General features: G+C 45.5%; 1 protein-coding gene across 3 annotated transcripts in view; it reads left to right on the forward strand.

The window, feature by feature from the left end:
* bcl2l1 (BCL2 like 1) overlaps nt 1-25,681 on the forward strand; it is a 37,957-nt gene that overhangs the window by 4,705 nt on the left and 7,571 nt on the right. For all 3 annotated transcript variants that reach the window (XM_080468782.1, XM_080468783.1, XM_080468784.1), the window contains exon 2: nt 630-1,406. In XM_080468782.1, the coding sequence (XP_080324908.1) occupies nt 849-1,406 (558 nt within the window). In that variant the 5' untranslated portion in view covers nt 630-848. The remainder of the gene's footprint in view (nt 1-629; nt 1,407-25,681) is intronic.

Genomic DNA, 25,681 nt, shown 5'->3' on the forward strand with positions numbered 1-25,681 from the left:
AGACGGTCCGTGTGGTCTGATGCCCCGTCGCGGCTCTCCTTGTGACCTCTGATGGGTCCAGACCTCCGGCTGGACGCCGGCGCTGAAGATGAGCTTTTATCTGGTCCTTAAAACTGTTTAATGTAAAGTGAATTCAACAGGAGAGGGTCAGCAGTCAGCTTTCTGTGATCGTGTCGCATTCTCAGTAAGTACAGATTGTGTGTGTGTGTGTGTGTGTGTGTGTGTGTGTGTGTGTGTGTGTGTGTGTGTGTGTTATTGTAAACATCACGGTGTGAAAGTGAGTCTGCAGCAGAGATTCAAGGGCAGACGAAAGAAAACCTGGTCTGGAGGTCGCAGGTCACCGATCAGGAGCCGCCGAGTGTCTGGACCTGCGAGCCGCCCGTCTCTCTGATTGCCCCTCACCTTCCTCACACACACCTCCTCTCCCTTTGTCTGGCTCTACACACACACACACACACGCTGCTATTGTCTCATTAATATCACTGCCATCTGTTCCATATGTAACAGTCCAATTAGAGAGTCGCCCTTTGACCCTACCTGTCCACTTTTAATTTGAAAGTCCACAGACAACCACACACACACAGTGGTGGATGTCCAGACTTTGACCTTTCATTGTTGTCTCTCTACAGGGCCTGAGCTGATTTGTCAGCCTTGTGTAGGTTTGGTTTTCGACCCCCCCCTCCCCCCCTTCCTCCAGAGGTGTCCTGTGGATATCAGCTGACCATGGTGGTCTGAGGAGCAGAGCAGAGGGGAAAACGCCACACACACACCGGGTGTTCACGCCGACCGACACGGCAGCTGGGGGCTGAGAGCGCGACAGGAAAGGAATAGCCCACTTTAACGAGACGATGTCTGAAAACAGAGAACTGGTGATTTTCTACATCACGTATAAACTCTCGCAGAGAAACTATCCTCTCAACCACATAGTGCTCAATGAGCCCCCCAACAGGACTGACGGGGGCGACGCGGGGTCGGGCCAGGACCAGCAGACAGACACGCAGGCCAACGGGACTTTTAACAGCAGCAGCAGCAGCGGGAGCCCGCCGCCGTCCCCCCTGCGGCAGCCGGGGACCGGGACTGGGACCGGGCTGGACGCGGTGAAGGAGGCCCTGCGGGACACGGCCAACGAGTTCGAGCTGCGCTACTCCATGGCCTTCAGCGACCTGCACAGCCAGCTGCACATCACGCCGGCCACGGCCTACCAGAGCTTCGAGAACGTGATGGACGAGGTGTTCCGGGGCGGCGTCAACTGGGGCCGCATCGTGGGCCTGTTTGCGTTCGGCGGCGCGCTGTGCGTGGAGTGTGTGGAGAAGGAGATGAGCCCCCTGGTCGGGAGGATCGTGGAATGGATGACCGTCTACCTGGACAACCACATCCAGCCCTGGATCCAGAACCAAGGAGGATGGGTGAGTCTCACACACACACACACACACACACACACACAAACTGCCGGGTTTGATTGGTCAGTGAAGCGCCGGTCGGCTGGTCCGTCGTTGCTCACTTTGTTTTTAGACCCAGTTCTGAAGTTTGGATTCCTTTCCTGCAGTGTTGGTCTGCGGTTCAGTCTGAAGCAGTTTAGCTTTCACTGGAATGTAAGAAAAGTTGGACCATGGTCTGAAAAGTCTGGTTGTGTGTTGGTTATCGCCTGTCGTGTATCAGACCCGTGATATCAGTGACGTCAGTCCAGATCACTGAAAATGTTTCACAGAAACCAGCAGAACTCGGCCTGAAGTGAAAGCACTTCACTCTTTCACCACCAGGTGTCAGTTTTCCACACAGGAAGTTGGTGAGGAAAAGAAGTTGTCCCGCTCTGATTGGTTGGCGTCATAGCTACCAGGAGGTGGTATGTTGTTGTTTACTTTCCTTCAGGATTCGAAGCCTTTACTGCTGACGTCACCATCCAGCACCAATCGGTTGTTGTAGCGCGTCGGGTCCAGAGAAGAAGCCAGTGGTTCTGTTTCCGGCGGTTTCCTCCTTTCAGTCACTGAGTTTGGACTTGGAATGAGTCGGTGTTCCTCATGATCTGATGGTATCCTGCAGTGGTTTTAATGAGCTTTACACTTTTACATCATAAACACACTTTCATGTGAAGCGTGGCTTCGTGCCTTCATGGTTAAAGCCCATTTTGTCATGAAAGATGCGCCGCTTTATTATGTACAGACGGGGGGTTTTAAGTTTGAGAGGCTTTTTGTACTTCTGACTCCACTCTGTGAGGCTGGACGTGACACATGACGATGATAGAATAAGCATTGTTCAGCTTGAGTGCAGTAATCTTTCTCCGTTTCAGCGCGTCACTCTCGGGCTTTGTGTCGTTTCCGTTCAGATGCAGGCTGAAAACAGGAGCGTTGGTGTGACCATCAGCTGGTTGAGCTCTTTAATTGATCCGCTCCTTCGGGGATCGAAGTCTCTTCTCGCAGGCGGGATGGAGTCCAGAGCTTTCCACAGATGGTTCTTTGTCTCACCTGATTGTCTTTGTGCAGCGTCTTATCGGTCGTCTTCATGACAGCAGCGGAACTCTGCTTTTGTTCCAGCTGTGTGGTGGTATGAGGGGAATGGGAAGGGAGGGGCTCTTTACAGTCGCCATGGCTCTCCTTAACGTAGGGTCAAAGGTCGGTCTCTGAAGACGGCTGTTTTCTGTAAATTATTGATTGTTCGGGGGAAACGCAGAGTTACTGTCAATGTGTTGGTTCGAGTCGGACTCGTAAACACGGGTCCACAGAGTCTGCAGCCACACAGGGGTCCAGGAGATCCAGAACATCCGGGACTCGCGGAAAGTCCGGGACTCGCGGGAAGTCCGGGACTCGCGGGAAGTCCGGGACTCGCGGAAAGTCCGGGACTCGCGGAAAGTCCGGGACTCGCGGAAAGTCCGGGACTCGCGGGAAGTCCGGGACTCGCGGGAAGTCCGGGACTCGCGGGAAGTCCGGGACTCGCGGAAAGTCCGGGACTCGCGGAAAGTCCGGGACTCGCGGGAAGTCCGGGACTCGCGGGAAGTCCGGGACTCGCGGGAAGTCCGGGACTCGCGGGAAGTCCGGGACTCGCGGGAAGTCCGGGACTCGCGGGAAGTCCGGGACTCGCGGGAAGTCCGGGACTCGCGGGAAGTCCGGGACTCGCGGGAAGTCCGGGACTCGCGGGAAGTCCGGGAGGCTCCCCTTAGAAAGAAAAAAGAAAAACCCAAACTGAAGGCAGAAAACAGAGCAGGTCAGTGATCTACTCACCTACATCATGGTGGGAGTTCAATCTAACAACACGATGAAAATACCTTTTTACTACACAAAACATAATTTACCCAACATCTTACAGTTTAAAAGATACTATGATATTATTATATTATGAAAATATATGATTGATATTGATTTAATCTTGATCTCATCGCGGTATATTTAGTTTTTAAAGAGGGTTAAAATCTAAGGCTCTAATATTTAATTAGTTATGTTATTATAAATATCACATTTGGTGTATTTACTCTTTCCTCTGCAGACGTTAGAAATGTTTCTCTCATATTTACCAGATTAATATTGTGTTGTGTGTCATGATGAAGATTAAAGCATTTCATGTTTTCATTACTAAAAGAAATACTTTAATGATGCTTGAAGTTTACTTAAACATCTCTTATATTTCAATACATCTAAAGTTCCCTCCTCTGTTTAATAAAAATATAGTAAAACAAAAAAATATCTTTGTTCAACTGAAGACATTAATTCAGATCTTTTCAACAACTAGTGTTTATAAAAAAAGTTATAATATGAATAAATATGCTTTTCTGTCATAGAAGATCGAAAAGACTGAAAACAAATTAAAAGCTGTGAAATCGAGCTTCGGTTCAAAAGTTCCAGCTGCAAGACGCCGACATGTCACCGTTGTTCCAACGCAATGATGCAAACTGAACAGAAGCGTCAGAAAGATTACGAACGATGCTGCGCACACAGATTTAGTCACACGGGAGATTAAAAGTGAACGTGTCGGGACAAAAGCAACGTTATGATGTGAAGAGGGACGCCGCTTCCTCATTTGATGACTTGAGGTTATTTGAGTTCAGTTTCCCAGAAGGTCCTCCGTCGTGCTGAGGAATAAATCTAATCACACGTTGTTCTAATTCAATCTTCAGTCAACATGTTCATAAACTCTGCTACTTAAAATAGAGGGAACACTGAGCTCATCTAAGATAATCCATCATGTGTCTTCCCAACAAAAACCACTGTCTGATCCACACACACACACACACACACACACACACACACACACACACACACACACACACACACACACACACACACACACACACACACTCTCACACAAATAAGCTGAATGGATCCAGTGACGTGGTTTCACTTCTCCATCAGCACATGATGCTTCTTCCTGCCCGCTCAAGTTTGTGTCATTCACTTTTTATGAATGAGGAGCGAGCAGAGCAGCAGTAGTTAGAGTTGGCCGTTAGTTAAGGTCCAAGAAGGCAAAATAAACACGTTTCAACCAGAAGTTCCAGCGGGACAAACGGATTCCAGCACCTCAAGCTCTGAGCCTCCGACGGGAGGGAGGGAGGGTGTCCTTTATGTTTTCTGCCATTGTGCTCAGCTCCACCTCAGAAAAACACTTTGATCAGCGAGACACGTGAACACACACACACACACACACACACACACACACACACACACACACACACACACACACACACACACACACACACACACACACACACACACACACACACACACACACACACACAAAGAGGTGAAGATTAAACATGGTGCGCTTTAACTATACATACATTAATAATGACGAGTACATTTCCGCACATTAATGTATAATCTCATGTTGGCTTCTCATTGAGCTTAATGCCAGAAGGTGCCATAAAGTTTAATCTGGCTTTGTGAGACCCCCGACTGTTAGATAAGGGGAAAGTTTCAGGTCCTGTCAGATGAGCCTAAACATGTCAAATGCATGGTCCATGAGCCTCCGGAGGGTCCAGTCTGATCTACCAGAGACTCCAATCTGCTCTGGGTCCAGTCTGCTGTCGGTCCCCTTTTGAACCCATAAGAACAAGAAGAAGCTTTTTCAGCAGGACTGTTCATACTCTGAGCAGAAGCTGTTGAACCCGCAGGCCACGCCCCCTCACAGCAGGTCACGCCCCCTCAGCAGCCACACGTCTGTGATGCGGCGTTTAAACTTTTCAACTGCAGTTTATTTCTGGCCTCCAGTGCTTTCAGAAATACAATTCTCTGAACTGTTTCAGTAATAAAAGAGAGTTTTTGTCTGAGTGCGATGCTGGTCCGGTTTTAACTACAGCAGCTGACAGCTTTTCGTGATGCGTTCAGGTGCATCACGTAAACCTGCACTCCGACATTTTAACGAGCTGCGGCGCTCGTACAGTAGCAATGTTACAAGCTAAATATGATTAAAATATGCTCTGGGTCCAGTCTGGTCTACCAGAGGGTCCGGTCTGCTCGGGGTCACACTTGGAAGTCCAGTTAAAGAAACAGACAACACAAGGAATCCCCACAGAAGAATTCCTGTGTCCTACTGAACTGTCAGTTAATGGGTGAAAATGGGAACTATGAATCCAGACTCTTGAATCTCCGAGCTGGATTGAAGAGCCACGGTGTGACCGTGCCTTTGAACGATACACGAGGAGAGAGTGAGCTGTTGTTGGTGGAAGTTGTTTTCACGGTGTCGGGTGTGATGGAGCTGTTCAGCCGTCCCTCTGGAGCTTGTTGTGCTGCCGTCCAATGTTAGACGGAGATGAACGTCCCCCTGTATGGTGGGATAATGAAGCTGCTCGGCAGACGGCGGAGGTAGAGACGCTGCCGTTGTTCCAGCCAGCCAGCGATGGCAGTGATTACTCAGTGGAGATTGAGGCGCCTCAGGGTGGGGTTCGGGGTTATTACCAATTATAGATGAATAATATCTCCACTTGCTACTGGGGGAAGAGTGTTTTCCCTTTTCCTCCCTGTGACAGACTAATAAAAGCTAAACTCATTTAAAAGAGCCACACTGTCTCTGTGTGTGTGGTGGGGGTGGGGGAGGTGGGGGGGGGGGGCTGACCAGACCAGACCATTAGACTGTTCTTCTTCTTTTCGCTGGCGTCTGTTTCTGTAAGGTCAAAGAAAAGTTACCTACATGGAAAATGTCTTGGATTGCTGCTCTCGGCTCGGTTGAGCTGCACGTTTGTGTTTCACTCGCCGGACGTTCCTCTGAGTGTTTGTTAGCATTAACGAGCCCCGCGTTTCTGAAGTGTATCGGCAGAAATGTGGAGACGTGGTTCATGTCAGACTGCAGAGCGATGTGTACATTAATGGAGAGGCTTGATCTTCAGCCGAGTTCGGATGCAGGGCTGCATATTACATTGCAATATGTCACCATCGCCATAGCAACGCATCACTTTGTCTGAGGAATTTATACAAGAACAAACGTTGTCATTTCAAACTGAATTTGGCAAAAGATAAAATTCCCTAAATAGACTTTTCTGTGTTTATACGACAAACTTGTTCGATCTTCATGTTCTCCCCGATACTGAGAAGGCCATTGAAGTCAATTCTTTGTTTCATATATTTGCAGATAGCCGTGCGCTCACGCGGGCTTCCATCCCACAGTTTTTAAACTGAATCTTTCTACCTGGCGAATCAGTTCCACATCCAGTAGCGGCTGTGCGTCGCCTCAGTCATGATCTGCTCCGACTTTAACTGAACGCCTCTAAGGAAACTGCAGCGTCCAGTCATGACACATACAAGGGAAAATGGAAAATCAGACATGATAAGAGTAAATTCTCTGTAGTCAGAGACTAATTACTCTTGTAACGCACTGAAAGAAGGCTGCTGTGTTTGAGATGTGTGTAGATAGAGGGGAAAAAGCACTGGGTGCAGTTGGTGCCAAGAGAAAGAGCACTGTTATTTGGATCAATTCTTATACTTGTGTTTGTAATAAATCATATAGTTATTGAGAACTTGACAAGACTACTGCACAATCACATATTAGTCAGTTATATTTTTATTTGAGGTGCACTTGAACATATTTAATCCGGCTTTCATATAACAAACCTCGGCGTATCTTTTATTTTTCTTTATTTTTATTTTTTATTTTTAGAATTCCTGAAATGTATTGTGGGGAAATCTTTTTTGTGTTCCAAGAAACTGAAAAAAATCCCCGATTGTTGATCAGAGCAGCTCGATGAAGCTTTCAGATGTGAATTAATGTCACGAGGAAATGAACTGCGTTTATGAACCAAAGGTGTTACGAAGGAATGTTTGGGGAAGTCCAGAGCCAGTTTCGTTTCGATTTTTTTTTTCTCAATGAACTCAAAAATGACTGCAGACATCATATATATTGTTAAAAGTGCAAATTCATTGCTATAATTGCCCTCAGAGTTGAAATGCATATAAACAATCCAATGTTTCCTCTAGGATCAGGGGGGTTAAATAAATGAATGCAGATTAATGCATTGTGTACTACTAAATCCTACATTGCGACCTGATAAATTGTAGGACTAGTTGATATTGAAGGAACCAAACACCAAATAATGTTACTGAAGAAATATACCTATTTAAAAGCATGTAACTGAACCAATATAAAGTTGTATACAATATATACACACGAATATAGTATGTGCAAAGAGGTATACAAAATAAATACTGAATAAAATGTAACTTCAGAAGCCACATACAGTCCAGTTTCATCTTGAGTTGCTGGACTGGTAAAATAATCCTATAATAACCTTTGAATTTACACTTGAAAGTGTTTCTTTGTCGTGGTCACAGTGTACGGGATGAATTTTGCAAGATCACACAATTACTACTAAAAATGACTACAACCTCAGCATAAAGTCAATTTTAAAGAAACATTCTTCTGCAAAATACAGTGAAATGGAAAAAAAAAAGCTATATAACCACTTTGCTTGGTGGTTTGTGGGGCCGGATTGGAGCCTTTAGCGGCCGGTTCTGGTCCACGAGCCTCATGTTTGACTGAAGTAAACTTCACAGCAGCACGAGCTGTGGGAGGCTGTCCCTCGTTAAGGTGCTTTAAGAGTGCTTTTTGGAATTTGCACATTGAAAATTGATTTTAGCTACAAATTCGATAAATCAATGAAATAGATTTTTTTGCCCAGCCCCAGTGTGGTAATGAAACGTCCAAGGAGGGAAAGTCCATTGACTTGTTTTGACAAGGAAAACACCTGAGCTTCCTTTGTATCCTCTGTCTCTCTGTCTCTGTCTCTCGCTCTCTCTCTCTCCATCGCTGTCTCTGTCTCTCTCTCGCTCTCTGTCTGTCTCTGTCTCGCTCTCTCTCTCTCTCTCTCTCTCCAACTCTGTCTCGCTCTCTCTCTCTCTCTCTCTCTCCAACTCTGTCTCGCTCTCTCTCTCTCTCTCTCTCTCCAACTCTGTCTCGCTCTCTCTCCGTCTCTCTCTCCGTCTCTCTCTCTCCGTCTCTCTCTCTCTCTCTCTCTCTGTCTCTCTCTCTCTCTCTCTCTCTCTCTCTCTCTCTCTCTCTCTCTCTCTCTCTCTCTCTCCGTCTCTCTCTCTCTCTCTCTCTCTCTCTCTCTCTCTCTCTCTCTCTCTCATTAACATGCACATAGGATCTTGAGTTAGATCCTCGGAGTCGTCTGTCAGATGCTAACATGGAGGAGCAGGAAATCTCCCTCCTGGGACTCATCCAGCCGCCTCCCCCTTCTCCTTCCCTAACCTTCATCTCCAATCCATCTCTCTTCCTCTTTAGTGTCCACCCCCCTCGCCACCAATCGATTCCCGTCTCTTATTTACCACCACCATCCCCCTATGCTCCTACCTGTCCCCTCCGTCGCCACATGTATACATCCATCTTTTGTCCATAACATCAGGCAGCCAATCACACGCCTCCGTTAACCTCCAAGGACCCTTGGCGTTCTGTTCACACCAAAACACAACGTTCACTTCTTCCCTCCAGTCCCACCTCACAACCCCACCTTCGCTTCACCTTCATCCTTCCTTTTCCTCCTCCTCCCTTTCAGCACCAACGGCTCATGTGGCGCATTAGGAAAATGTTTTGTCTTCTTCTCTTTGTACCTGCCGACCTTTTCTCCTGTGGACGTCCCCCTTTTGACCATAAAGCAAAGTTTCGATGGAGCAATGGGTTGTTTGTTTGTTTGTAGCGCACGCGGTGTGTGTTGTTGTCGTCTCGTATATTTGAGCGTTTTATTGTATGGTGGAGCACAGCTGAAGGGGAGGGGACGGCGGCAAGTCAGACTGATCACATGACTACCTCAAACAAAGGGCCTGTGACCACACACACACACACACACACGAAAAATGTGCTTTCCTGGCTTTTCAGTTGAGCCCACAAGTGCGTTGTATGTTTGCAGACAAAGCCTGATGTGCTGAGCCAAAAGTGACTCTCGTTTTTAAAAAAACTTGTGACACACACACACACACACACACACACACACACACACACACACACACACACACACATAACAACCCCTCTTTGCATCAGATCAATGGCGTGCATTTTGTTGCAGCGGAGTCAAACGGCTCCGTGTGGTGGGCGGTTCCATGCAGATTGATTCTGAATGTAGCTGCTCAGCCGTGGTCTCTATTGTTTTTCTGTGCATATGTTTAAGCGCCGACATTAGTTTTTCATGATCTGTGATTTCAGGTGTGTGTGTGTGTGTGTGTGTTTCAATGGCGAGTGTCACAGTCACAGCTTGAGAGTGGCAGCAAACAGATTGTATGATCCATTTGCCTCCAGCTTTATAAGAAGAACATCAGGGACCAGTCTCGTGTTCATGCTTTTGACGGTGTGTGTAGGTAGTGTTGGTGTGTGTATGTGAGCACATGTGGCCTACTTGTTTGGATCTCGTTTGTCTTAAAGGAGAGGAGACTCTATGGGAAGAAACATTCTCATGTGGTGGTGGGAGGCACAACGAGGCAAAATGTGGCTGTACAACCAACCAAGTGTCATTCAGGATTTCAGAGTAATGTGTGAGTGTGAGGATGGATGGATTTAGATGGATGGGTAGAAGGGATGTAAGGATATATCCTGAATCTATTTAAAATCGACACGTTTGAGGGAGGATTTAAATCAATTACAGCAACTTCAGTATTTGGATATACTTCATAAATAGTAGGGAGCTCTCTGCTTTTGACTTGTGTCTACAGGGGTGTTTTTTCTCACATGTCTGAAAATTGCACGCTTGGTTGGCGTGTCTGCTCCTGGAGTTCAAACCGGACCAACGTCTTCCACAGCTGTGGCACTCTCCCCAGCTTCAGGCTCCTGTTGAACATGTGCTGAGCACACCAGGGCCCCACCCAGACTCGTATGGGAGGCCGCCGCACCCCCAAACACAGCAGCAGCAATTCCTCCATTATTCACATTATATGGGATAAACTGAGGATACACAGCTTTCAAAGTATGTAGCGCTGTGTATTTTGTCCACTTGTAGCTCTTGTGGTTCTGTTGAAGTTTGGTTGCAGCATGAATGCAGCACAGACCAATCAGTCAGTCAGCGTATGGAGACATACTTGCTTGGCGCAGACGACGGCGTAAACGCTTCTATAGATTGCCGATACTGACAGAACAATCGCATCAGGGTTCATTTAATCTGCACCAAACCTAACAAGTGTGAGAACAATTCTGATCATTGAACGGGGTTTGAGACCATTAAAATAATTACCGTCACAATATTTTTGAATCTTCTCTCAGTTCTGTTCTAACAGATTGTCTGTCTGTGTATCTAATCACTGGTTAATGCCTGGTTGTGGAAATGAGATTAAAGGTATAGAATAGCTGTAAAAAGAGGTCTTCAAATGACTGCTCTCTCTGTGTGTGTGTGTGTGTGTGTGTGTGTGTGTGTGTGTGTGTGTGTGTGTGTGTGTGTGTGTGTGTGTGTGTGTGTGTGTGTGTGTGTGTGTGTGTGTGTGTGTGTGTGTGTGTGTGTGTGTGTGTGTGTGTGTGTGTGTGTGTGTGTGTGTGTGTGTGTGTGTGTGTGTGTGTGTGTGTGTGTGTGTGTGTGTGTGTGTGTGTGTGTGTGTGTGTGTGTGTGTGTGTGTGTGTGTGTGTGTGTGTGTGTGTGTGTGTGTGTGTGTGTGTGTGTACGTTCTGTGGAAACATCAGTTTATCATGTAAAAGACGAGACCTGTAACCCCCCGGAGAGTCTGGGCCCCCACAGAGAGAACAGTGGAGGCATCTCTAATGAGTACATGTGCAGCAGTTGAGACCGAATCTGAATCTGTGCCTTCTTTCTTTCTCATCTGTGTCGTCAGTGAGGCGTCCATATGTTCCACATCCCGACTCTGTTTATGTACACAAGACGGATCTCGCGCTGCGTGACAGCGAAGCATGTTTGTGTGTGCGCGTCTATGTTGCCAGCACTCAGCAGAGCGTGGAGCTGTTGGAGCCAGGCTGGTAGGCATCAGCCAAAAGAAAGAAACCCAGAGAGAGCTGTGGAGAGGCAGATGCAGATGGCGAGGAAGGCAGACGAGGCCTGTGACTCAGCTCAGACGCAGCATGTGGGTCAATAGGTTAGTCTGCATGTGCGGCGCGGCTTACATGAAGGTGTAAAAGCTTCGCAGCCCTGCATGTGCAGGAACAACCAGGGCTAAATGTTTGTGGTGTGAAGCCCAGATGCAGCATTCGCCTTGCCGACTCGCTGCTCCGTTTCTCTGTGGCTTAGTGGTGAAATCAGGTCACATGCAAGCCGAACCCCTCCACCTCCTCCTCCTCCTCCTCTTTCTTCCCCATCATCCCCTCCTTCTCTCAGCCCTCATACCCTTTTTACAACCGCCCCTCTTCTCCCCTGCAACACATCTATCCTCTGTTTTTCCTCTGCACAAATCCCTCTCTCCTCTCTGATTGTCTCCCATCCCACCTCCTCATTCTCTTCCCCCATCTTCATATCTGTGATCAGATTACCGGGCATATCACGGGATTAGAGAGTCTCATGGAACGTGTTAATGCAGGAGAGCTCAGGGACGGACTTGATGACTATTTCATGGTAATTCAGCACCTGATCTCATATCGGTCTAAACGATGATAAAGTGCGTCGAGGCCGTGGTGGTTGTGTTGAGAAATGTTTGAAAAGCCTGGGGAAGGAGAGGAGGACGGGGTAGGACGGGGATGGGCAAAGCAATAAGTACGAGGATGTATTCTGAACGCAATAACACAGAAGAGACGATGAAACAAAAGCGAGATTTGTCTGAGGCCTGCAGAAATCCATCTGCTGCTGCAGGGATGCGCCTTCCTTCATGAGAATGTACATTAAGTGATGGGAACTGCTGCTTCAGGAAAGTCTCCTCTCTCTAAGCTTTGCTCCTCATGGGTTTCCCCGATCAGTTTCCAAACATTTTCATCAGCCTCTCTCCTTCCAGTTCTATTTTTTTCTTTCTGTTCTTTCTTACAACCCTACTGACAATCGCTGGCACCCCTGATGCACATTTAGATGAGGTTTCTCTATAACAGGAAAGTTAAATGGAATGGGCAAAGTCATGAGTAGTTGTACAAGGACTACATAAAACATTTCTGTCCTGGAGTGGCGCAAAGTGCATTGAGAAATTTGCCAGAGGTTTTAAAAATGTTGCAAATAGAATTTCTGCAGAAATTGATGCCACAAAGCTAAAATTACCACTGACTCAGGAAAAAAGTGGAATGATGCAATGACGTGATGCAATCAGAAAAATAAATGTTTCTTCAGCGAAGCGAGTTGTCTCTACTGAAGCAGTGGGACATCAGACTGTTTCATGTATTAAATCTCCTTTACCGCTGAGCTGCAGCCTCTTCAGACCTCTGCACAGTTTCTTCCACTTCTCCAATACCATCACTTCCTTTTTAGCTCCTTGTCCAGGAAGTGTATGAACACTAATATCACCTTAACAACACGTTTCTGTGTAAACAAACTGTTGAAATGGGGTTTTCAGAATCGTGACCATTTTTCCTCTCGTAGTATTTGGAGATGATGTGTTGATTTAGTGGCGACATTCTTGATGCTCTCAAACTAAATAAAGTCTAGTCTCTCTTTATCCATTCAAACCATCTGTCATTGGCTCATTCAGGTCATGTGACCAATCAATAGGAAGTCTCATTGGTTTTTAGCTTGAGGGTTGATATAAATATTTAGTTCTTTATTCTTTATTTTATTGTTTTGCCTCAGAATTTGGTCGATTTGTGTACAGATCTTCAGGTTCTTCAGTCTGTTTGGGTTTCTCTCCCCTCCAGACAGATGGCAGATCTTGATATCATGGTGAGGTGTCTGGGCGGGGTGATGGCCTACAGGGTAGTGAGTTATATTGCTGAAGATCCCCCCCCCCCCCCCCCCCCCCCCCGACTGCTTGTCTCGGGCTTTATGCTTTCCTAAATGTGTGTTCTCGCTGGCATACGGACACTCACACAGTCCCGAGTCTTTGGCCTTCCTGCTACGCCTCGGTGGCGTGTGTGTGTGTGTGTGTGTGAACGGGAACGTGGGATTTGGTGACAGAATGGGGTTTGGCGACAAGAGACAGCCCCCAGAGTCGGGCGGGGAACAGATTGGAGTCTGAGCCTCCCTGTCCTGACTCATTAATCTCTTCTTTAATTCATGGTCTCACCGCCGGCACACACACACACACACACACACACACACACACACACACACACACACAATGTTGGCCTCATTGTCCAAAAATTGGTGCTGGCTCGAACTTGAGCAAGTGTCACCACTGAAGGGGGATTTAAACATTCAATTTCCTCATTTTTCTGTTATTTCTTTCTTTCTTCCGCTTGGAAATGATCCAGCCAGCCAGTTCTTCCACACCACCCACCCCCGCCGCCTCTCCCAGTACTGACATTGATCTCGTGCTTCCGGTAGCCGTGCTGCAGCCAAGAACACAAAGTGAAACGACCCAGGGACGAGGTTACTGTTCTCTGTCTGGCTGATCTCAAGTTTTCCATTAGCCTCACGCAGGAAAACAGGCGCTTCTTTCTCTTGACTCTCAAATTTGATGCCAAATTGGTGCGGTAGCAGTGACAGTTCTGTGCGTTCAGCCGTCAGTCCGTTACGTTGTCCTCCTCCGAGCAGCGCATCTGGAAAATATGCGTCGAGGAACCCCACCCTGATCTCTGAAGAGGCCTCCAGCTATATTAAATACTTACACATTTCAGGGATCGCTGTTCGAGTGGATGCACTCTCAGACAGAAATCTACAAGTCTAATACAGAGTTTTCATATTTCCTCTTCAGTGGGTGCATTCACATCTTTGTCACTGTTGTCTTGAGCTGTCTGTCTGCCAAGATTGATCTGGATTCCTGGTTTCATTGTATTATGCTTGAATAATACCAAGCTGTCTTCTAGCCAGATCTAAGTTTGTCCTTCAGTGTCTAGTAATTTCTGGTCTTTCACGGCCAACCTGACGCTGTAATTCCTTGAAATAACTCTGCTGTTCTGATAAGCGTTTTAAGCGACAAGCCTTGAGGAGGAAGTGATGAATACCATGAGAATGATGGAGACATTGATAAGAAGGGAGGGACAGGCCCTTGTATTGTTTGCGTTTCCGTCTTTACGAAGGAAGATTTGATCCTGTTGAAACTTGAAAACTAAAAACCATTGCAACCACATCGACAGCGCCACAATAATAATATCTATAGTTTCAGTCATGATTCAGAAATAATTGTGATCAGCACATGATGGTGATGACATAGGTGAGGTCAGAGGTCATGCCGCACAACTTTTGACCATGAGATCATTTTGTCAGTTACTGGACTAAGTTTAGGCTCCAACAGACTGTAGGTGGAGGTCCACAGGAAGCCGTCCAAAACTCTGTCAAAGAAAATAAGCAAAATGCGTCTACACCATAGATGGATTCTTGTGGCTTTAACGTTTTACGTTGCTTTCAGAGGTGTTTGCTAATCAGTGGTTAAATGAGACTCGTGTTGAACCTTCGCTGGTTAGTTACTGTTTGATCCAGGCCCAGATCAACTGCCATGCACACGTGCACCGCTATTTGGAAGTACGGAGTCGTGTTGGCGTGATAGTGCATGAACTTAACACATCGCTGTGTGTTTGTCGAGAATAAAAATAATCATGGAAGCATGTAGGCTTTGTGATAAAAGATGGATATAATCACTTTACCAACCATATCAACCTCAGACTTCGTCCGTTAACCTGCGCCTAACAGTGACTGGTCCTCCATAACCACTCTCACGCTATCTTAGGTTGGGTGGGCAATTTGGCCTGGAAAAAAAGTTAAATATTGTCAAAAGTGCGACTTTATTGCTGTGATTGTCCTCAGAGCTAAAATGCATATAAACAATCCTAAAATAAAAAGTAAATGAGGCTCAGTCATTTAAGAAATTCAAGCTTTAACCCAGATTTAAGCTAAAGTGCAACAGCAACTACGGAAACCCACAAGGAATGGTAGAACAAAACGCGAAAAACTGGGGGGGACTCCAATTTGCTAAATAAATTCTTTTTTTGCTACAAATTCAATAAATTGATTAAATCGATTGGGTTTTTTTTTTTTTTTTGCCCGGCCCTACGCTAGGTTAGCATTGTCCGACACGATAACGCAGCTTCACTGCAAGATCTGCTTTTCTGTATCTTTACAGGGAAACGTTTGAGCATATTATGGTGATAGATGTTAAAATTGCAATATTTTGATTTATTTATTTATTTTTTGCCTGGTTGGTTGTTGCCATGTGTTAACGAGAAATTGAGTTCATTCAACAGAGACATTTTAGTCTCCAATTACATCTTCAGTTTGGTTTCTCGTTGCAAGTTGTTTCCTAATCTTTAAATGAAGAAGTGAAATGCCTCCAGAAAAGATGTGCTTTCTGAATCAAGTCGTAGGTTAAACATGTCGCAGTGTTTGTCATGTGACCGGACTGCAGTTTGCTCAACAGTAACGTTTCCATGCCAAGGAAAGGGTGAAACAATGACCCCGTTCCTTTGTGATCTCAAGGTCTTGAACCGGTGCATGATGGGACAAACATGGGGAAGGTCACCTGCCTCATCTGCAGCTTTGCTCCTTCAGCCATGTGATGCGTCTTGCCACGGGGGTTCTGCTTAACAGACCCAGATTGTCCGAGACTCTCAGGATTCACGGTGCAGGCGAGGTCGGCTGGGTGGATCGTGGCAGGGACGGTTCAGAGAGGTGGTTTTTAGGTCTTCAGATTCCCTTTTTGAATGTTTGTGTCAGGGTTCTGGACCTGGTGGAGTCGACTGAAGTGAAGGCATGGCCACAGCAGCAGTTGCCCCTTAGTTGACCTGCTTGTATTGAGACTTATTAATTGATCAATAATATCGCTGGACAGTAAAAAAGAAATATGACGGGGGGGGGGGGGGTTGTTCTTTTTACATAGAGCTTGTATTCATTCAAACTCTTGGTAATGTAGAATAAATCCACTAAGAGTGTTTGAGAGGCAAGATCTTTAAGAAACTTAGAAAGAAGTAGCTCTTCCTGTGGTGTATGCTTTCCTACAGACCAGGATTATACCCTTAACTCAGACTGGAAGACACTGAGCACCTAGATTGGTCTAGACTTAGCTCATTTTCCTCATGTTGTAATCGTTGATTGCAGAAGTCGATAAGAGGAGAATTCAGTGGAACTCGCACCCTCGTTCTTAGTAAATAACGGATTCCAGGTTAATCTATCTCAGTTAAACATTCTCGGCCCCTCGCTGGATTCTGGCCAAAAGTCATCCTCTGAAGAGGTTTGGTGCTTTTCATGGCTGTCCTTTACACATTGAAACACACCTCGACACAGTGGGGTGGCTGAGGGCCATAAAGAGCTGCAGGAATGGATTCAGACCTGTGGGCTGCTCATTGGATTTGCCACAGAGGCATTTCACAGATAAATTAAACTAAATTCAATTCAACTTTATTTATATAGCACCAAATACAATACAGTCATTTCTAGGTGCTTTTAACAGAGGAAAAACCCAACAAATCCACATGAGCAAGCGTGAGCGACGGTGGAAAGGAAAAACTCTTAACAGGAAGAAACCTTGGCCAGACTCAGGGTGGCAGCTTTCTGCTTTTCCGGTTGGGGTGAGGGCAGAGTGGAGGGAAAAGGATAGGACAGATTGGGGTAATGATACAGACCCTGCTTCTGGTAAATGTGCCCAAAGTCAACCTGAGTCACCCAGCAAGTATGTAAACACCATCCTTCAATATGACTGGATTTATCTGGAAGTGCAGGTTGGCCATCAGGATAAGCAGACATCTGCTCTTGCGCCAGGAGGTCTTTTTCTGGATGTTTACTAATGTTCTGCTCCTTTTGATCTTGTTGACTCGTTGTGAGCCGACGATCGGTTGTTTGTCCAGTGCCATGTGGAGGTCACAGGCCGTCACTCCGTGTCCTCGGACATTCTCTGCTCATGACGTCGCTGTAAAACCCGTAAAACAACGTTTCATCATCAGACCAACCTCACCTCACACACTGGACAAGAGGAGCTGTGTGTGGTAAGCTGCTCTCCCGAGTCCAGGGAACTCTGATTGTGTGCAATGTGAGCGCAAGAACAAACAGTATTTTTGTGTATACAACCCAAGTGTTGCAACGAGCAGGAAGTGTTGCACAGCTGCAGCCGGGACATATGACATTTTACTGTGTTTATAGAGTCTGCTTGTGACTTTTTTCCAAACTCTAGAAACTCGGCCAACAAATAGAATAGAAACTCTTTAACAGGTTCAGTTTTCTTTCTTCTTTCAGGCTACTGATCCGATTTCTTCTCGCAAAGAGCTTGTTGTTATTATTACCTCCTTCCAGTTTGATAGTCCTCAAAGCTTTCACTGGACTTTATGAAATGTAAACTTCATTGTGACTCGTCTCTCTCATGCCATGGTGTGAAGATTTACTGGGTATACTTTTCACAACACATGCCAAAAGAATTCTACGTATGCTCGTGGCAGTGTGGACTTGGCTCTGAGGCAGTTTCACATTTTCTGGTTTGGTATTGTGAGTGGAATTCCAAACATGTGAGGGTTGTTTGAGTAATCTGTGGATTCTCTTTTCCTCGGGTCGAGTCTTAAAGGCAGGATCAAAAAAGATGAATAAGATGTGGCTGAAAAGCTCAGAAAGATAAAACCCCAAGCGCAACTATCTGTCTCATGCTAAAAATGTTGCCATGATGCATGCTTTAGTTCCTGCCGTTTTCCCACAATGCCTTGCTTCATGACCTCCCATAGCAGTCATAACTCTCCACGTAATGTCACGCTCTCACTAATCCCCTCTCTATGGACAGGACTGGTTCAAAGCTGGTTGTTCTAGATTGTTTGTGTCAAGTCATTGCTATTCAGAGGGAGTGCTCTGCACACAGACGGCCTTTATTTTAGCTTCCTTAAATTACCTCCTTGCAGACTACCACCTGAAATCACGTTTTCACCATTTAAATTTGGTCTAATTGCACAAGCTGGTTCTCTGTTTTAATGTCCTCCAAACACAGAACTGCAAACGCTTCGTCTTTAAAATATAATATGAGCTTGAATACATTCTTTGTACATGTTAAGCCAAACTCATACTTGTCCAACGTCATCCCCTGGCCTACCGGTCGGGCTAACATTACCTAGAAACTGCAAAATGTAATATTTTCATTTAATGTAAACCAGTATCGCATCAAATCATCATCTGAATGAGACAGACTGGCTCCGAGATCCTCTCTGGAAGAATCAGTGGGATGAATAGTTAAATCAAGAATGGCTGAAGCTCTTGGTTGCTATAATGTGCTCGTCTCTGTTATAAGCAGGTTTGCACACGAGATCCATCCATCCATTTTCTCCCTCTTATCCATTTCCGGGTTGCGGGGGTGGCAGTCTGAGCACTGTCACCCAGATCACATTGCACCCATTAAGAACCTTTCCTGCAGGTGGTGAGCCCATGGGAACACACACGAGATCCACTGTGTCTGAAATAAAACCACAACAAAAGAGGCCAGAACCCTGAAATCAAAGCAGACCAGCACTGATTTGAATTTTAATTGGGGAAAAAAACTGCAATATCTTTTTAAAATGACTAGACTCCTGCTCATAATGTTTTTATATAGATATAACTCATGTACCTGTATTTCTTGTAAGTCAAGGACAAGAGCATTAGCAGCAGTAATGAAAGCAAAGTGCTTCAGTGGCCTGTGAGAGTGTTGGATGGTGCAGCTCTGTGTGGCGCTGAACCCTTTCAGATGACAGTTCTGTCTGTTGCTTCTCTTGTACTGGTGGCTGTTTATGTAAACCTGATATGAATGTTGTTGGCTTGGACCTTGAGATCTTTAACGCTCCTCTGATCTGCTGAGAGCGAACCGTCCACATGAGAGGCTGCTCACGGACCAAACGACACTATTATCATTAAATATAACTAATGTGTTCATTTTTTTTTTCTGATTAACCTACTCCTCGTTTTGTAAAATTAAATGTCAACTTTAGAGAAATTACATTTTGAGCAGTAAGAAATATCTCTTTTCAACTCGATTATATCATTTACTATCAGCTTGAGGAGATATATTTTGGTGCAGTAAAGACCTTACAATGGACACATTTTACACAGATTGTGTAATCCAGGGAAGACGGAAGTCCAACTGCAGTTCACTGGAGGATAATTCACCTGAGAGCCATAAACACTGATATTTTCCCTGTAAACACTGTTTTTCCGTGTCGTGTTAAAATAGAAGGTATTGCATCAACTTTCTTGAGAGGAGTGCATTCTCACTTGAAGAAAGTTTACACAAGGTTAAATCTCAGATCAAGCCTTCTCTCTCGAAGAAGAAAAACAAGCCTTTGTGGAGAACCTGCCCTCCAGAAATACACATTACTTTGGTTGTGTGGCTGAAGCTTTTCAGATCCATGTATAGAACATGGCACACTGCAGGTTTCTAATGATCTATAAGGAAATACTTCCTTACAAATTCAACTTGTACCATTCAGGAAGTTTTGTAAAACTCTCAAATCTTCTTAAATCTACTCTCTTTCCTTTATTGTCAACAAATCTGATCTCACCTCAACAACAGTCTTAAGTTATTTGAAACAGTATGGGTGAGATTATCGATCATACATCAGTAAAGGTTCTCACACCGTCGCCATTTTTCTTTTTCTTGTTATTTAACTCTTGTACTTAGTTTAGATTCCTGGTTTCTTATGGTTTGATATGATTTTAGTATCGTGTTAAATAGGTTGAGATTCTCTTTACAAACCTGCACATATGTGCGAAAATAAAATTATACTTACACAAAAACCTAAAGAGTAGTTGTAGAATAAGCAAAAGTTGCACAGGATGTGCAATATTTTTTTTTTATTTAGCATAAATGTCGTGACGTGTCCGGTCAGAAGAGATTACCGGTTTGTTTATTCGGTTTCTTTGAAATCTTCAGCGAGACATTTCATAATGAGGAAACCACCTGCAGCTCCCATTTTGTATTATTGTATAATGCATGAATTCAAATAACACATTTTGACTGCATTTCTTTGTATTACTGAAACGCTGACGCGTCCCTCCAGTGAGACGACGCCGTCGGCAGCGGCCCCCCGGCTCAGCTTCAGTCTGAGGCGGCTGCCTAAGAAGAGCGCCTCAGCTCTACTCTGTCCACGGCTGTAGATTAGCTGGAGTCATGCAGTTGCATCAGAAACCAACTATTAACACACAATTGGATGGGGCACATTTTTATGAGCCATTTGGATGATTGTAGAAATATTAGAGCCTGAGTTACACAGAGAGATACTCCTGTTTCATACTATCTATACTCTGCTCAGCAACCGCTAATACTATCACTGTGGACACTTTGAAACCACCACAAGTCTCTGAATTTCAATCCACCTTTCGCCCCATTTGCCTAAAAGTGTGTGTGTATCTATGAGTGCGTGTCATGGTCAGGAGGTTTCACCATCGGGGGATTTGAGTGTTGCAGCTTGTTATGGTGCAACACCGAAGCAACCGACAAGTCGGCACTGATGAATGGGAAGCGAGCGCTAATGATCGTTAAAAAGCTTCCTTCTCCACATGTAGCAAGAGGCCATTTATCAGCCACAGCGACGGACCTCCGGGCCCGGGCACACATCACACACGCTAATCAGCTGCCTCCCGGTAGCCGTGGCAACCCACGGCACAATCTCCATCCTCGTGCCCCTTCACTGTTTTTCTGCTTTCCTTTTACTAACCAACCGTTAGCTTTCATGAGCTAATCCCCCCCCCCCCCCCCAAAATAAATCTAATGAAGAAAGAAAAAGTAAAACAGAGTGAAAATGAGGCCTGAAAGAGCTCCGACGCTGCTGCCGAGCACCTGATTTCCTCTGGGAGCAGAGCAGAGATAAAGAAATCAAGGCGTGACCGTGTGAAAGAGAAGCAGAAAGGGAGAGAGCAGATAAAGACGGGGTTTACCTGGCAGGTGGGACTTTGGGAGACGCAGTAAATCAAACCAGCAGCTCTGCTTTGACATATTGAATCTATTGGCAGTTCTGGTAAAAGAACAAAGCATTGCACCCCCCCCCCCCCCCCTCCCCCAGGCACCAGTGGTGGAGAAAAATGTTGTGATTGGATGATTCACAAGTTGAGAAAGAGCTCATGTAGAAGTTTGGAACAATGAGTGAAGGAATAAAAGATGTGGCGAGAAGCAGAACCCCTCTACCTGCAACACGGCTCGATATACCTCCCCCATCGATCGTCCAAGCCCGAGCCCGAACCAGAGCAGTGTGACGGAGGCAGGCCGGGGCTTGTTTCCACTCTCGTCACAGGTGTCGCCACAATCTGTCCAGCCTTCAACACAGATTACGTTCATACGGTCACATAATCAGAGCTGAGTGTGACCCGAGGGGAGAGCTTCAGGTGGCTCCTTTGTGTCTGATTTATTACTGGCATACAAAGATCTGACTCTAAAAGAACGGCGATTAAAGCAACGGCTCTACTGCCTGGTAGACCTGCTTCTCACTGGTATTCTACAATCTATGTTGGTCTCATCGTCAACAACTCCCACAAAAAGACCAGAACGGAGTGTGAAGTCATGCTGTCACAGATTAATATTCTCTCTGTGTGCACAACCAAAGCCCGACACATCTTATTCCTCTGACTCATACGCTTCCATTGTTGTCCGTCAGCCACATCGCCGCACTGGCTGACATGTTTCTTCATTAGTCTCGCACAAATTAGCTCGTCTTCCAGAGACGTTTCCATAAATGTCAGTGCTGTTATTTGTTAATGTGCGTTTGTCTGTTACATTTGAGGAAGCCGATTTATTCACACTGCCGCCGTGTGGAAAATGACCATATAGATAGTTCCTACTGCAAGAACGGGACAAAAGTATGTTTAATGTTGACCTTCGTTTGCAAAAACCTCGTTGGGAGAGGAGCAAAGGATTGATTTAATTATTTTCAGTATTTTTATATGGGGATATTGAGGTTCAAATCTAGTGAAGGGATCAGCTTCAACATTTTATAATGACGAGTCACAATGTGTTAAGCTCACATTGACAATATCCACCTATGTAGAGTTTGCATGTTCTCTTGGTGTTTTCCAGGATCCTATACAATCAGAGCATGTAGGGAATTAATGGGTGTCCCTTAACTATGTCAATATGCCGAAATTTAGTAAAGTTCGGCATCATCAGCATATTGAGGTTTTGCATAACGGCAGATGTTTATAATAAACAACAGTAGCTCCAACACTGGTCCTTGGGAAACGCCACGTTTAACTGTAAATACCATCTACTGATTTTCTATGCTTCCTTACATGTTTGGGTTTCAGTTGATTTGTTCTCAATAGAAGCTCTAAGGGGCCGTTTGGATTGTCCGGGACTCGGTTCACTTTGCGGGGGGGGGGGGGGGTGTTACACTTTCATTTGGTTCAGTTATAGTCTTCAGACTAGATATTAATGAGCACCTTCATCACTACTTCTTCCTCTACTTAGCTTTGTTTGTTCCCTACCCAGAATGCATTGCGCTCTATGTCATGTCCTCTGACCTCGCCTGCTAGAAAGACCGTTTTCAAACGAACCGAGGCCAAAGCATTTGAAGGGGACCAGAGATCACTTGTCAGCTCCAGTTCAGAATTCGTTGGCGTGTTTTTGTTGCTCAAACGAAACGTTTGAAGAGAACTGCGGTCCGGATGGAACAGGACCGTGAACATGCCCCAAGACTGGAAGAGATCAACGTCTTTTGAAATTCTTTATTACTCATGTTAACATTGTTTAATCTTTAAACCTAATGTAGAGGATTTATTCCTCCTTGAAGTCAAAACCTTCCCCGGACTTGTTCTTACAGTGGAAATATCGAGCTTTATTCTGCAGGGTGGTGTTTCTACCAGGTCTAGAAGACTCTTTACTATGAAACTGCTCCTTGCTTCCCTGAGACGTCTTCTTTTTGGCACGGCTTACTAGAGGAATGTCTCGCATCACAAATGGGAAGGAAACATATCCTGGACACGTTTGACTGACTCAGGAATAATGTGGAAACTTTCCTGCCTTGCCCACTGAGAATTGACTCAACAATGAGGTATGAAACGTCTTGTGTTTGACAAAGACACTTGAGAAATGAAATTAGTGCTCTAAACACAGATCTTCTGTGGGTGTAGCCATGTTAAGGTCCTTCTTTTTAAACAATATTTTATTTATTGTGAACAACCATTAAAACAACACAAACATGACGAGTCTCAGATTCAGACGAGGTAAAGGAGGGAAAAAGAAGACGGGATGTTACGTGGCGAATTGCATTGTTTATGGCAGTGGAAAAAACCACCTTCAAGACTCTGCAGAACTGCAGGGATGCCACTTCTTATCAAAATATCTTTTGCGGACTCAGGCTGCAGCGGTACAGGTACCCACGGTTCGGTTTTTAGGCTATGGTTTGGGTTTGGGTTCGGTTGGTGGTGTTTTTTCACTGGCGTTACCTTCGTTACCTTTTAGAGTCCTTGAAATGTCAGAAAGCGTTTTGCAACAGACTCAGGATGAAATACAGAGTTCATGACCTGCGTCTTCTGAGGAACCGTAACGCAGGACTAGAACCAGACGTCAAGGCAGCGTCGGGGAGATTTTGGACTCCGAGAAGAATCCATCTGGCAGGTGTGAAGGAAGCGGCGTCAGACTTCAGGTGGAAAGAGGAGTTGTTCCCTCTGGCCCCGTACACTCCATCTTTGACAGACATCACTTTCAGCGTTACGTCTTCAAAAACATGGCAGTAATGTGTCTTTAGAAGAAAGTGCTGGGGGGCTCATCATCCCCTGGGGGGCTTTTCCTCCGGAAAGAACCAGGTACTAGTTCGGAGCCAGGGCCAGACTTAGCACCAGTTCTTTGTCTTTACAACCCCAAAGCCCCGGCCAAACAGGGGCTAAACTGGGCCAGACGCGTCATCAGCTGGGGGCGGAGTTATCGCTGGAGTTATTGCTGCTACAAGGTGGAAGAGACGCTGTACCGGCTATCTACAGCAAACACGGAGCCCTAGAGTGGTTATAGAGAGAAAAAAAAAAAGACGTGTGGGAACGAAATAATAAGTCGCTCCCTGAAGTTAATATTACGAGGGAACGGGATTATTTAATCTGCGATCGTGAAGCTGCGGCTCTCGAGCTGCAGAGCTCCTGCTCTGCCCTGTCGGCTGTGTCGGATATAATTTAGAAGCAGTTTTCCTTTGTCGTTTTTTTCACACTTTTCATGGTGACATCATTGTAACTAACTTCACTTCCAGGTCTTGTTTCGCGTTCTGACTGCATGCTGAGGTCGGCATGAGGCTGCATTGCGCTCCACTACGAGACGCTCCATTCTAATTTTTTACCCACAGAACTTCTTTATAATGAAGCCAGACTTTTGGTTCATCAGCAACTAAAAAACAAACTACATACTAATAAAAGCTTGGATTTTTTAGCCATAAAATGTGCCTTTTAATGTCTTCATGTGAAAGAACTTTTGTTGTTGATCGTGTGTTTACGTAGGTTGTCATTATAAACAGCTGTACAGCTGCGTTCTACCGTTGTTCACCTCCTGATGTTGAAGCATTTGATTCAGACGCTTCCAGAAATAAAGTGAAAGGAGCAGAAATTCACAATGTAATGCTGAAATGTTGATAAATAAGCCCCAAGCTCATTCACGTGTTGTTCTTATTTTTCTCTACGGCCACTCCGGGGCTCCGGACTAAAACAAGACGGACGTGAAAAAACACCAATAGAGCGACGAGGAGATGTAATGTTTTCTGTCTCTTTGGTGCATCCGAGGTTCAGGTCAGACTAGATGGAGCGACCCGGACTAAACCGATGTTACAGTCAGTCTCCTCGCACTGTCGGCGCTAAATTGGTGAAATCAGTGACACAGTTTTGGAGTGACGTGGCTCTCACTTAGCTCCGTAACAGTGGAAAAAGAAGCGGTTCTTTGGCGGTTCTCATCTAAGAACTGGCCCTGAACTAAAACCTGGTTCGTGTTGGTGGAAAAGCCCGACTGGTGGTTTTCAGAGTTTGGTCTACCACTAGTGCTTCCTCCAGCTGAGCTATAAGTTCTCTTGGCTTCCCCTCTTACATCCGGCAAATCTCAAGCTTTGTCATTTTGAGCGGTATTTTTCTGACTGATTCAACTTCCCCAGACAGTCTGTTGCTTTGCAGCTCTTGCGTAGCGTCTGTTAGCAGCGTCGGCTCGCTCCTTCAAAATTCGCCTTTGCGAGCTCATTCTGTCTTCAGTGCCGATATTACAGTGACATTTTCAGCTTTCATTGTCCTCTTGAGGTGGTAGTTACTTGTGATCGCTCTGCCTTGATCTGGCTGCAGATCTCTGACTTGATGCGCGTTATCTTGGAGTGGAGCGATGCT

The sequence above is a fragment of the Lipophrys pholis genome (assembly GCF_963383615.2).
Source record: "Lipophrys pholis genome assembly, chromosome: 8".
Taxonomy (NCBI): Eukaryota; Metazoa; Chordata; class Actinopteri; order Blenniiformes; family Blenniidae; genus Lipophrys; species Lipophrys pholis.